This window comes from Plodia interpunctella, chromosome 1 (genome assembly GCF_027563975.2).
Source record: "Plodia interpunctella isolate USDA-ARS_2022_Savannah chromosome 1, ilPloInte3.2, whole genome shotgun sequence".
NCBI lineage: Eukaryota > Metazoa > Arthropoda > Insecta > Lepidoptera > Pyralidae > Plodia > Plodia interpunctella.
The window spans coordinates 9101398-9114688 of NC_071294.1; the positions used below are offsets into that span (position 1 = coordinate 9101398).

The following is a 13291-nucleotide window of genomic DNA, read 5'->3' on the forward strand; positions in this document are numbered from 1 at the left end:
GTACTAAGACTAGGTATGTATGTATAAGAATATGCTGATCAGTTTTCACCTAGGTTAATCATTCGGTCAAAAGAGAATGTAGGTAGATTTTTCAAAATGTCGGCAGGGGCGTCAACATTGGAAAGCCCTATAGTGGAAAACGTGAAAACCTGCCACGGCGCGCTGCCGCCGGCGCCTGAGGTCATCACAGCCCGAGCTGTTATTTAATCAAGGGATCGCACACGCTACGCTGCAGGCTCCATTCGGCCGGCAAATTTGAGAGACAACTAGAAATATGGGGACGAGCCGTCGCTCGTTGCGGTTAAAGTAAACTGAAAAGTACCTATAATTAAATAATATTATTAAAATAATTGTGTAATTAACGAGACAAAACATACTTTAGATCAATGCTTTATCTTATGAATAACAGGGGCTAAAAAATAAAGCAAATTTAAATAATGCTGACTCGATTACTATGTTGTCACGCTGGAAGACGAAATAGGTAGGTAGAGGAAGGTAATCGTGTAATAGTCGATTTTATTTCGGCCCACGATTTTATCGTGTAAGCAGTTTTTTAGGAGTAACCATTTATTTTCGAAACATACAAGGCTTGCGTAGGTACGATACATCACGTACGCATATTATGTAATTATAACTACTTCGTATTTTGTTGAATTTATTTTAATTTATCTTGTTAGTAGGAGACTATGGAAATCCCGGGCTGGGATAGTACCCTACTCTTAAAATAAAAAAATAATAATTATCCCCCGACTCCGAAGTTGTTGGCATCCTCACATTTGCTAGAAAAGAACTGACGATTTCCAAAGTAGGTCAAAATCGGTTCAGCTGTTTGGCTTGCTTGCTTCCCTCCTTCTGTCGTCGAAGGCGCGGCCACACACATTAGGTTTCGGAAACAGGACTCCGAATCAGAAACCCCGATTTAGCAAACCTCTGTGATTAATTAATATGTGGTTAAAAATGAAAAAATAAAAACATCACGTGATTAATGGACTATATACATTATAGGTACATTATTGTGGAATATATACATTATAGGTTCGTACTGTTTATATCTAAATACGGTGCAAGCGAGACTTAGGTCTGTGTCGAACATATTGTGTCGAACGTAAACGGCCGCTTTGTGACTTTGACAGTGTCACTAAGAAAAATGTCATATCTTTGTGAGCAGTTTATTTGTAGGTTATGTTGTTGTTTTCTTTTTACTTTTGTTAGTATTTTTTTTTAAATATTGGATTAATAAACTAAAATATTACCATTATGACCTATATTTAATTAAGGTATTTGAATTATACGAAAAAAAATAAAAACAATTTACTATGTTGTTATCTTGGGTAAGTTTGTGACCATCCGTGTGTGCTAGTTATCTCTGAATTTTATCAATAACATTTCACATATAAATCTAAATACCCTAAGCACGAGATTATGTCAGTTTATAGAATCCCTATTTGGACTGAAAAATATTTAACTTTTGCTTACAGGGTGCTAACTCTCATGGCCAACTTGGTCAGGGGATAGTTAATGAACAAGTTGAAAAACCAACCGAAATTGAAATAGACCCACTACATTGTGACAAAATTAGACAGATAGCATGTGGCGGAGGTCACACTTTACTGCTTGATGCTGAAGGGAAGTTGTACACTTGTGGCTGGAATAACAAAAGACAACTGGGCAAGGATGATGAAACATACAAGTTTGAAAGAGTATGGCAACTGAGTGGCATATCTTTTACAAACATTGCATGTGGTTGGGATTTCAGCTGTGGTGTAACAGACAGTAACTTCCTATTTGTTTGGGGCTCAAACAGCAATGGGCAACTAGGTTTACCTAAAGACCATTTTCCTGAATTTGTAAAACCTGTAAGATTGCAAGTCAACGCATGTGATGTTTCCATGGGCCTTAGGCATACAGCCATTGTCAACTCAAGAGGTGAAGTGTGGGTGACAGGGTGTGGGAAACATGGCCAGCTAGGTTTAGGAAATGAAAGGTTGTCTTCCGACAGATTCAAACAAGTACTGAAAGTTGGTAAAGTGTCACATTTAGCTTGTGGACAAAACCATACAGTGACATGGTCCTCAGAAGAGAAAGCTCTGTATGTGTGGGGTGACAACAAGCATGGACAATTGTTATTAAGCACAGAGAAGTACAAAAAAATATTCACTCCTCAAAAGATTGATATAGATGTTAAAAAAGAAGTTAATAAGTTGCTGAGTGGATGGACCAATGTACTTTTATGGTTAAAAAATGGTACCTTGTACACTTGGGGTCGGAATAACTATGGACAGCTTGGTACTGAAGATGCTTTTACAGGAAAAATAATACAGATAAGGCTTCCTGGTAAGGCTGCCACATACAATAATCATTTGAATAAAACTCATGATATAGGTACTTACAAACACAAAATTTAATTGTACAATCTTGTTTTCCAGATGGTAGACAAGTCAAGGATATTGCTCTGGGATCGGAACATACGGTGTGTATAGCAACAGATAATACTCTATGGGCGTGGGGGTGGAATGAGCATGCTAACACTGGGACTGGTGGTGGGGACAGTGTGAATATACCCACACTAGTGCCATTAGATTTAGGAACAAATAAAATATCAAAAGTTTATGCAGGAGGAGCTCAGAACTTTGTTGCTGTAGAATTCTACTCTATTGAACCTGAAATTGAACAAAGTAATGTTAAAGAAAATATAGAATGTGTAGAATGATAACATAATAATGCCGCCCAAATTTGGTGATGGTTTGGACTTTGCTGATTTTAATAGATCCATTTTGTAAAAAAAAATTGTAATTTTATCTCAAATAAGTATATCAAAATTAATAACTGAATTTTAATTTTTAAAGTTGTATTAATCTAGTCTTCATTGTGATACAGAATTATCTTATAAAAAAAACAATGAAAGCATTGGTACTCCTACTAACCTACTTAAGGTACTTCAAAAGGAAAAACAGAGTCTTTATAAAATCCAAAAACTTGTGTGTCTATCTGCTAAACCAATTGAGTTGAAATGTAGTACAGTATTTTGTTGTAATAATATACTCTGTATTTATACGTCCATGACTCAGTAATAAAACTGTTGAATATCTTTTTGTTTTTAATAATTATTGCTGAAGTTGTTGATTTATTTATTATGTGATTTAATTGTTACACATTACAATAAAACCAATTTACACATTTTAAAAATTGTTTTATTACATTATTAATACTAGTAAATAACTGATATTGACTGACATAGAAATCTGCATAGATAATATTTTGTCACATTTCTTTAATTTACATACATCTAAATATAGGTACCAGTTTATATCCAACTTTTATTTACTTGTGCTCCTGCTCATCCTGTTTATGATTTCATGAATAATGAGTTAAGTCTAGGATACGAACAAAATCGGTTACAGCTCCCAGCAGTTCCAGTCCTGTAGTGCCCTTGTGCAAAAAATACCCTCGGGCGCCTTTTTGTCTCAAAATGAAACAGCTACGACACCATCAGCTTAAAATCTACCCACATCAGATCTCTCTGAAAACCTGTGTCATGACTAAGGTAGACCTTTTTGTTTGCATACAATTTTGTGAAGGGTATTATACTATGTTTTATGCTCATATCATGGTCATTTCTATAAAAGAAATAACCATGCGAGCATGTCTCAGCGCCTGTGTGCATCGCACCCCATGCACTAATAAAGGAAACATAGGTGAAACTGATGTGGTTGGAACCTATAAACAGGATGAAATCTACAGCTGCTGCAACATACATATCTGCTATTTTGCTACTTACTTCATATCTATTGCCCAATTCACAATCCTGATTGACAGTTCCCCACTTTTAACTTGTTAAAATCTCAAGTTTAAAGACTTAACCAATATTATAACTACGCTAATAAAAGATTCTAAAACAAGTCGTAAAATTAGTAATTGAGTTCTGTCAATCAAGGTGGTGATAGAAATAATATACTCTGTACATTTTTACTGACAGCTTTGTATCAATACATAGCATCTTAAATTGAAAAACGAATCAACTTTTGGTAGTAATTTTTAAAATCCACCAAACAGATATGACTTAAAAAACAATAATACAATGTTAATAATTGCTTAAAAACTCAACAGCTACTTATTTTGATTTTATTTGAAATGTGAATAAAACAATTTAATAATTTTCTCTAACATCTACAAGTACAAAATTTCTCCAATTTGTAATTACCTCTCATCACATTTTAGAATCCCAAGTTTTTATTAATTTATATACTCTATAATTTTGGTCTTGCAGTAAGTTAGAAGCTGTGTTATATGGGTGAATATTTCATTCCTTGATTATTCATTCAAATTTATATGTACAGTCAACAGCAAATTAACCTATGTTGAATCTTTCACAATAAATGTATTAATGTTAATTTGTGCATTTCAAAAATAAATTGTATTAAAAGTATACTTTATTAACATCAACCATTTTCTCAGAATGAAATATAACATCACCCATATAAAATTATATTATATATAATACCAATTTCAAAATATTCATATAATTGCCCTTGAATAAAATATGTCACTGGTATGTAGCAAACAAAAATAATCGTAAATCTAAATATACTATTACTTTTTACTTTTGGTTTGCTACCTTTTGCGTTCACCCTTTTGTGTCTTTCGCTTTTCTTTCTTCTCTTCTTTCAGTTGTTTTTGTTTCTCTCTGAAAATCGAAGTAAATATTATTAGTAATAATGTAATGGTTAGGAAAATAAATGATATGCATAAGGCTTTCTTTAGATTTGTAAATTCTTCATTCTTTTCTCAATTTTTTTTACAAGTTTTATGAATTCTATAATAGGTTTTCATAGCAGGAAAGCCATAATTACCTGTCTTCCTTATCTTTTTCTTTCTTCCGCTGAGCTTCTTGACGAGCTTGCTCCCGACGCTCACGGGCTGCTGCGGCTACATCTGCAGCATTTGTATTTTTTACTAAATCTGAACTATCAGCTTCCTCATCTTGGGCATTATCTTCCTGTAATATTAGTGACACAATATTAAGATGTTAACAAAAAAAAATGTGCAGATTTGCTGATTAAAATTTTCTTTTATTTTCAACATTGCTTATTATAAGATTGGTACAATTCAAATTCTAGAAATAGTTTGAATTTTTACCAAATATTATGATATATCTTTAGTCGACCAAAAGATGTTGAAGTTATACTTTATAAAGTTGTACTTACCTCATTGTCAGAAAGTTGACTATACTGTGATAATATTGCTTCTCGTATTTTCTTTTCCTCGTCTGTATATTCTCGCCGAGTCGTGGTAGCAAGTGATTGAGATTCTAATAATTTTGCTAGTTGTATATCAACATCTGTAGCTGGTTTCGGATTATCTTCTTTAGGACGACATGTTTCCCATTTGTCTATTATCTCATTTACATGAAAAGCGATATCGGTTTCCTGAAATTATAGTAAATTATTAAAGTTATAGTGTGGCGCACGAAACTCATAAATCTGACAGGCAAAGAGTAACTCACCACGATCCCAGAAAGTATATCTTCCAAAGCATCTTTTTTATCATCAATAGAATCTTCGCTATCTAAAATACCAGTAATATATGACCCAAATACTCCTTCGTCGGTTTTTAAACATTTTAATTTATCAATGAGCCACGGCTCAAACTCATTTACCGCAGCCGCCATATTTGCCGCTTTGACAATGTGACAGTGACATTCAATTTCATAGAGGAGGAAAAAGAAACTAATGACGGAATAGAAAACACTAAACATAATTTGTGGTACCTACATACAAACACGCGCATATATGGGGCATATTACGCAAAGCTCAGCGCAGATGGCGCTACTGGTACAACTAGGGATGTCAAACATTGCCAATTGATTTGTCCTAATATATAATGGTGGGAAAAAGCGCCAATTTTCAATACTTTTAAAGATTTCCAACTAAAATAACTTCTTCGCAATCGTGGTGCGAGTTTAAAAGAAAAAAGAAGGATTTAATGGATTATTGAATAGGCTTCAGAACACAATGTGTCATATACAACACGAATTTGGTAAATGATTCAAGTCCATTGTAAAACACAATAACTTTACTATAAATTATTGAACACTATTGATATCACATTGCACTACTTATTTGTAGGATTGGGATATGTAGGTATACTATTTTCGACCACCACTTCTTCAACATAATCAATTAACCACTTCCACCCAAAAACTTTATATTGTGCATTATTTGGTCAACTGTGGTGATAACTGATAAAGTTGATTTTGACTGAAAGCCTTACCTGTATGAAGTCCATATTTTCATAAGTATATTTTTCCGAGTATATTTTTGACCAATTACTCGCTCGAAAATTGTGCAGCGTGTGGCGGTTTTTTATTTTTGTAAAATTTTGGTTTTTGGAAAACGAAGTTTCCCGATATTTCTATGATATGCGGATATTTCTATGATGGCGATGATAGGCGGCAATGCTTTTGTTTACCAACCATACAGTGCTACACTTTGGCGCGATAAATGTGCAGTAATACTCCCTATTAGTATTAGTAGGTACTCCGTCGAAGTACTTACTAAATCCATGCAAAATGTACCTATGAATTACGTTTGCCTGTTTGCATCATTGCCAGCGCAATAGCAAATCGTCTACGGCGCAGGTAATGGTAAGGCCACATGAGCCACATCTTAGCTTCGCGTGGCCATTTACGATGCATACCACGAACTGTCGTACCCTTTTGTTTTTATAGAAAGCGAAAGAGATACCTAGCAATAAATCAGCCTAGTATAAAGTATTTATTTACACAAAATCAAAACACTCCGCAAGTCGCAACGCAACTTCTCGTTACTATCATGGCATTGTAAATTAGGGCACCCAACAGAAAAGATATGAATTATTTTATTTACATTGTCTGAATCAAAAAATCGGAGACGCAATATAACTTATTTGATATGGTACAACACTATTGTAATTGTCAATGTCAAATAAAAAAAAAGTTAAAGTGAAGGAGGTGAACAAGCGGTTTTGAGTTAATTCTATTTTGTTAGATTTTGTCGAACTATATCAAAAAATAAGAAATGTCGGCTCGTTACGATAGAGCTATTACTGTATTTTCTCCAGATGGACATTTACTACAAGTAGAATATGCCCAAGAAGCCGTTCGCAAGGGATCTACAGCAGTAAGTAGTATCTCACATATATGATCATTTTGGTTAGAATACCTGTAATCATAGTATATTTTCGTTGTGTTTTTATTACAGGTTGGTGTAAGAGGTGCCGATGTCGTTGTTTTGGGTGTTGAAAAAAAGTCTGTTGCAAAATTGCAAGAAGAGAGAACTGTCCGAAAAATATGTCTACTTGACGATCATGTCGTGATGGCATTCGCCGGTTTAACAGCCGACGCTCGTATCTTGATAAACAGGGCCCAGATTGAGTGCCAGTCTCATAAGCTGACGGTAGAAGATCCTGTTACTTTAGAGTACATAACAAGATATATTGCCAGTCTCAAACAAAAGTACACTCAAAGTAATGGTCGACGTCCCTTTGGCATCTCATGTCTTATTGGAGGGTTTGATTATGATGGTTTGCCACACTTGTTCCAAACTGAACCATCTGGCATTTATTATGAGTGGAAAGCCAATGCTACTGGTAGATCTGCCAAGACGGTCCGTGAATTTTTGGAGAAGAATTACACTGCTGAAGAGGTTGCCAATGAAAAGGGTGCTGTAAAGGTAACATAATAAGATTGTATTCTACCAACACTTAACTAATTGTTGACCTTAAAAATTACTGTAGCCAGCCCCTAACAATGCCATATCTTATTTTGCATCTTGGAACCAGTCTTTAGATACAAACCAAACTTTAAATCAATACTGGGTATGCAGCATTGTTTAGGTGGGCCGTCACAATCAACATGTTAACACATTTACGGAATTGCAATTATAACAAAATTCTTTTGTCTCGTCGAACATCCAGGTAAGTGTTAAGCAGAAGAGGGTGTGTTCTCTTTCTTTGCAAGTCAATCAAGTGTTTTCTCTGCAAAACTTTTATTCCTCACAAAATGGTCTCCTGCTATGTTACAATGTACCTTACATAAGGATTTTTTTTTTAAATTACAGCTTGCTATTCGTGCCCTGCTAGAAGTAGTCCAATCAGGACAGAAGAACCTTGAGATTGCAGTAATGCGACGTGGGCAGCCCATGCAAATGCTTGATGCTGACACAATCAACTCTTATGTCTCTGTAATTGAGAAGGAAAAAGAAGAGGAGGCTGAGAAGAAGAAACAGAAAAAATAATAGTATTGTGTATTATATTTTATTTCTACACTTAAATAACATGGCATAAGGAATACATTTTTTTAAATAATATCAATTTCATTTTATTTAACATAACTAAGAATTGAGTAGGTCTATGGTTCTTGATATCTGAGAATAAAGTTCTTTCAAGTCTGACCCACATTCTTGATTAGGTTCCTTGTTAGTCATAAAGTCATTAAACATTTGATCCCATTCACCATGGTAGTGATCAGAATCATCATTCATCCTCTGAAAACAATAAGTCATGAAATAATGTTTTATTATACATTGTTAAGTTGAATGAATTCAATAGTTTTATATACAATATGACTTCTCCATAGACTGGACAGTGTCTTACCTCGTTAGTAGCAACATCATCATTTGGATCATTGCTTATAGAGGGAAGAACACAGTTCAAAGAGATGTGTTCATTCTGTTTCCCAGCTGCCTTTCTTACAATACCTTCATCCACATCATGGTCAATATCAAACTCTGCCAGCAATTCAACCCCAGGTTTGGTTTCTGGGGGCTCAGCATCTAATTCAGGCATGCTCAAAAACTGAATAGGAAAATTATCATTCTCCTGGCTTTGTTGACACGGCTCATCATTGAAGTTCATCATGGTTTCCTGTGCCGGATTCCTATATGGCAAAATTTAAAAGTTAATTATTGTCACCAAAGGAAAAGTTCATGTTTTTGAGACTCATACTTACTCATAGCTTTCATTGTTTACCATAGTGTTAGCAGTATATTCTTGAGAAGAGTCTTCATTGGCTGTACGGAGGAAAAGGAGAGTGAATAAATGAATTGGGAAATTAGAGGGATAATATTGAGAAGGAATTGGGGTGAACCTGTTTGTGGGAGAGGTTGATCAGGGTGTTTATTGGAATTGTTAGTACCAAACCAATCAAATTCAATTGTCTCTTCATCTTCACAGTAATCTTCTTGCCCGTCTGTAACATTGAAATTAATTGTATAAAGTAACTACTATAAAGGGTACTACAAAAAAGGTACTAAAACCATATTTGGTTATTAGCCAATCAGGCAACAACCTTCGGATTCCAGATTACAAAGTTGTTTTGAAGAGCTTTGCATGAACAAATCTTGAGTTGCTTTTTTCAGAGCTTCATGGAAAGCGCGTCGAGCTTTTTGAAGAGGTGTCAAAAACAGCATTTGATCTGCATTGCCCTAGGAAATATAATATTAGTATAAGTATGGTAATGAGTTGTATATTGGATTCGAACAATGATTAATTATAATGAACTACTTAAACCTGCCTTTGTTTTGTAAGTCTTTCTGATAGCCAAGGCTTTTCTAGTAATTTTATTCAACATTTCTGGTCTACCATACTGAAAATAATCATGTACATATTCGTGCATGTAAGGATTACTAGAGTTACAAAGAGGATCTTGAAGATGAGATGTTACTTTTCGAAATCCGTATAAATTCAATTGTCTCACGAAACTAGATATATTGGTAGTTTTGAATATAGAATGGTCACATTGCAGATAGTAATGAAGAATACGATAGTTCAATAAGATTGTGCGTCCGGTGCCTCCCCAGAGAATCGCTTCCGTATGCATGTTCAGCAAATACCATAACTTTTGAGGAAAACGCATCTGAAATATAGCGTTTTTATCGTCTTGCATTTTTATCGTAATAAAGTATTCGTGCAGATTTCTATTCACGAGGGAAATCAAATAATATTTGTTATAAACTGGAACACAGCGTAATTTTTAACGAAAATAGCGTTGAATAGCATAGAATAACAGATCATGCAGTCAAACAAATCAAAAACTGCGCCATTTCATTTCATGTACGCACGCAAGTGACGTTGACGCAAGCCTCTAGACCAGAAGGCAGCAGGCTGCTTTTTCATTCAATAAATCAAGCAAAGAAATAAAAAAACCTTAACTTCCATTATATACGCAAGCCAGCACGGTGTGGCTGCGGACTGCACTGCTATGCGTCCTGTGAATACAATTATTTATTTTCCTTCAATGTGATACCTATTGACAGTGAAAGTTGTCAACCAGTTCAATTGACAGGTGATTGTTTTGTTTACCGTTTGGTTTGTTTATTTTCTTGTTTATTTAGTAAAAATAAAAAGTTCTATTTATCCTAGGTTAGGTTATCATTTCATATTCTGTTTGTTCGATCGAACTCGATTATTCATGTTATTTCATTGTGGCTATGGAGCGACGAAAGGCAAGCCCAGAACAACTAAACATGCTTTTACATTTTCTGGAAGAAGACAAGGAACTAGCAATTGGTAAATTCACTGGTTTGGAAGGGCGAATTCGACAAACCAATGCTTGGATAAAAATTACAGAGAAGTTAAATGCAAATTCAGGATTTGGATCTGGTGCAATAAAGACTCCAATTAAATGGCAGCAGGTTATTACATCTCTAATTATTACACTGTTAGAATAAAAGGAACCAGCCCAAACGCGTATGGCGTCACAGTCGAGATGTCAAGCTTACTATGTGAATATTAAAGCCAAAACCCTACCCTAAGTTATATTTTGTTACACCAGTAATAAATACATTTTAATATGCCAAAAACTCTAGTCTTTAAAGTATTAAAGATTGTATATAACCTATATTAAAGATTATATACAATACAATTTAGTTAATTTCATTGTATAACTGGGTACTTTATGAAATAATTTCCAGACATGGAGAGATTGGAAATCAAATGTCAGAAAGAAAGCATTCAAAATTCGCAAGAACAGGTTTACACCTGGCTGTAATGGCAACACTCAGCTAACAGAAGCCGAGGAGAAGATTCTGAGACTAATTTGTACAAATACTTCAGTGTATGGTCTTGCAGGCGTACCAGAAACCTCTGCAGTTTCATCCAATTCAATGGTAGCTAGATATTTTTATATAGGAAATTATTAAACTACAAATAAAATTGTCATTGAAATTTTAAATCTCAAATCATATGATTAGAGGATGATAAGATAGCTAAGATTCTTTTTATCCTTGAATTCAGTACTATAGTGCTGAATTTTTTTATTTATTTAAAACTTTATTGCACAAATTACAAAAAACAATTAGTTACAAATTGTGGACTTTCAGCCATATGAAATTCTCGACCAGTCTACCATAAGACACATAAGATAGCACTGTGGTGCACTAAAGTATAATATATAAGTGTACATACTGCAATGACATTTATAAAAATTCTATGTTTTATAGGCTGCAGCAGTACAGAGCAGTGGCATCACTGAAGATTTATGTAATCCTGATCCAACCAGCAGTACTATGGTATTATTTATTAATATTACCAATAAATAGCTCTAAGGGAGAAGAAGGGAAATGTTTGTTGAAAAGTTGAAAGAAGATGAAGAACACAGCTGAGAGTGAGTGTTTCTAACAAATATTTATTATTATTTACAGAAGTGGCCAACAGATCCCTCCCAATACACCCAAGCTGATATTAGTATTAGTCTGCAGGACGGTATGGGTTCAGAAGGAGACATTGGAATGGGATCCAATGAAGTTTCTTCTGCACCTATACAAGGAAAGCCATTTTGGAAAAGGGGACGGCCAGTCAGTAAGTGCAAACATTTTATTCAAAGAATTACATGTCTAATACCTAAAATTAGTATTTTTTTTTTTTTTTAAAGGCTCCATCTTTATGATTTGAATACAGCTGGCATACCACATGCATACCTATAAATGTATTATGCATAAACAAAAGCAAGATACAAGCTTAAGTGAAATAAATTGGCAGCTGTTATTCTGAGGTTGTCTTGTGTGTGGTCGATTTTCGATTTGTATGTATCTGTGCATGCCAGAGGGCGTATGTGTGTTAACCCCACAAAATTTTCTGTCTCTCAATGTGGAATCTCGAGCGAATTGTGCGAAATCTGCATTGATCTATAAGCATTTGGTATTTTTTCCAGGACTAGTTCATGACAGGCTTCTTAACTTAGAAGAAGAAAAAATAAGAATTGAAAAGCAAAAGCTTCTGGAGAAAAAGAGATGCAATAACATACGTTTAAAAATAGAGAGAGACAGACTGGATATTGAAAGACAGAGGAATCAACTACTAGAAAAGTAAGTTTATAAGCATGTCGACTTTTCAATATGATAAGTTGTTGTTACTTCTGATGCTAAATTAATTTATCAAACCCTTATTTACGTTGTCAATTAGTTTTATTAGGGTTTTATTTTCCTATGATATGTGGAAACATATCATAGGAAAATAAAAATTGGAAATATTTATATCAAATCACTGTCTGTCTTTCCTTCACACCTAGTTTTATCCGAAACGACATACATAATGTATATACTTTCTACTAAAACTATGTACTGTGGCATAATCTGTTAAAATATTTTTAAATTTTCGCTAAAAAAAACGCTAGTGTGCGAAGAATAATCGCCTTGAGCTAAACATGTTTTGCCACTATCAACACTTTACAAACAACATTTGCCATTGACACAAGAGAAAAGCTTAAATGTTTTAACTTTTATATATATAACAGGACTAAGCTGTATCTTTGTATCTTTATTGTATTGAAATAAATATACTTTTTTATCATAGGTTGTTAGTTGCCGTGGAAGCAGTGGCCAATCGATAGCACGAAAGTCTGTTCCGTCTTGCCATAAAATAGTCACAAGTTGTCGTTAGTAAGTATGAAATGCCATATCATGTATTTGGAATAGAATATAAGTTTGTGATAATAACGATTCTACTATTTGTAACCACGGCCATACCGCCTCAATAAATCGATTTGTTAAAAATATACTGTTTTTATTTACTCTAACAACATAAGGAATAAAGACCAAATCCTGCATTTTTAAACTGTTTATATTACAGCCTGAAAAAAACGAATTTTAGTCGAACTCCTTTTTTTGTCATTGCAATACTAAATAGAACGTTCAAGATTGGTTGAAGTGTTGACAGGAAACAGGACACTCATTTATTTTCATCACTTTCTTGACAGATTGTACTGCCTTTGCCCTTGAGATAGCGTCTTATTACACTTGGTACACCTGGATGAATT

The 13291-nt window shown here is 34.3% G+C and overlaps 5 protein-coding genes across 7 annotated transcripts; 3 read left to right on the forward strand and 2 right to left on the reverse strand.

The window, feature by feature from the left end:
* Positions 1–1132: 1132 nt before the first annotated feature.
* Positions 1133–3186, forward strand: LOC128671366 (uncharacterized protein). Of its 2 annotated transcripts, none has more exons than XM_053747798.1 (3): positions 1133–1207; positions 1479–2334; positions 2427–3186. In XM_053747798.1, exons 1-3 carry the CDS (start codon positions 1148–1150, stop codon positions 2708–2710), a joined length of 1200 nt encoding a protein of 399 aa, XP_053603773.1. In that variant the 5' UTR covers positions 1133–1147; the 3' UTR covers positions 2711–3186. The 2 variants fall into 2 exon arrangements, with proteins under 2 accessions (XP_053603773.1, XP_053603780.1); XM_053747805.2 differs by having other exon boundaries at positions 1138–1331.
* On the reverse strand, positions 3170–5694 carry LOC128671381 (uncharacterized protein). Its single transcript, XM_053747817.2, has 4 exons — positions 5504–5694; positions 5205–5426; positions 4851–4996; positions 3170–4684 (listed from the first exon to the last, which is right to left on the reverse strand). The coding sequence occupies exons 1-4, from the start codon at positions 5666–5668 to the stop codon at positions 4612–4614; spliced, it is 606 nt and encodes a 201-aa protein (XP_053603792.1). The 5' UTR covers positions 5669–5694; the 3' UTR covers positions 3170–4611.
* Positions 5695–6951: 1257 nt separating this feature from the next.
* Prosalpha4 (Proteasome alpha4 subunit) lies at positions 6952–8345 on the forward strand. Its single transcript, XM_053746596.1, has 3 exons — positions 6952–7157; positions 7239–7709; positions 8097–8345. Exons 1-3 carry the CDS (start codon positions 7056–7058, stop codon positions 8271–8273), a joined length of 750 nt encoding a protein of 249 aa, XP_053602571.1. The 5' UTR covers positions 6952–7055; the 3' UTR covers positions 8274–8345.
* On the reverse strand, positions 8273–10330 carry LOC128670689 (uncharacterized). 2 transcript variants are annotated; one of them, XM_053746565.1, is made up of 6 exons: positions 9551–10330; positions 9326–9461; positions 9125–9226; positions 8987–9047; positions 8632–8914; positions 8273–8522 (listed from the first exon to the last, which is right to left on the reverse strand). In XM_053746565.1, the coding sequence occupies exons 1-6, from the start codon at positions 9920–9922 to the stop codon at positions 8370–8372; spliced, it is 1107 nt and encodes a 368-aa protein (XP_053602540.1). In that variant the 5' UTR covers positions 9923–10330; the 3' UTR covers positions 8273–8369. The 2 variants fall into 2 exon arrangements, with proteins under 2 accessions (XP_053602540.1, XP_053602533.1); XM_053746558.1 differs by having other exon boundaries at positions 9007–9226.
* Positions 10330–13028, forward strand: LOC128670701 (uncharacterized). Its single transcript, XM_053746581.2, has 6 exons — positions 10330–10670; positions 10950–11144; positions 11478–11546; positions 11679–11835; positions 12188–12341; positions 12829–13028. Exons 1-6 carry the CDS (start codon positions 10467–10469, stop codon positions 12863–12865), a joined length of 816 nt encoding a protein of 271 aa, XP_053602556.1. The 5' UTR covers positions 10330–10466; the 3' UTR covers positions 12866–13028.
* The last annotated feature ends 263 nt before the right edge of the window (positions 13029–13291 follow it).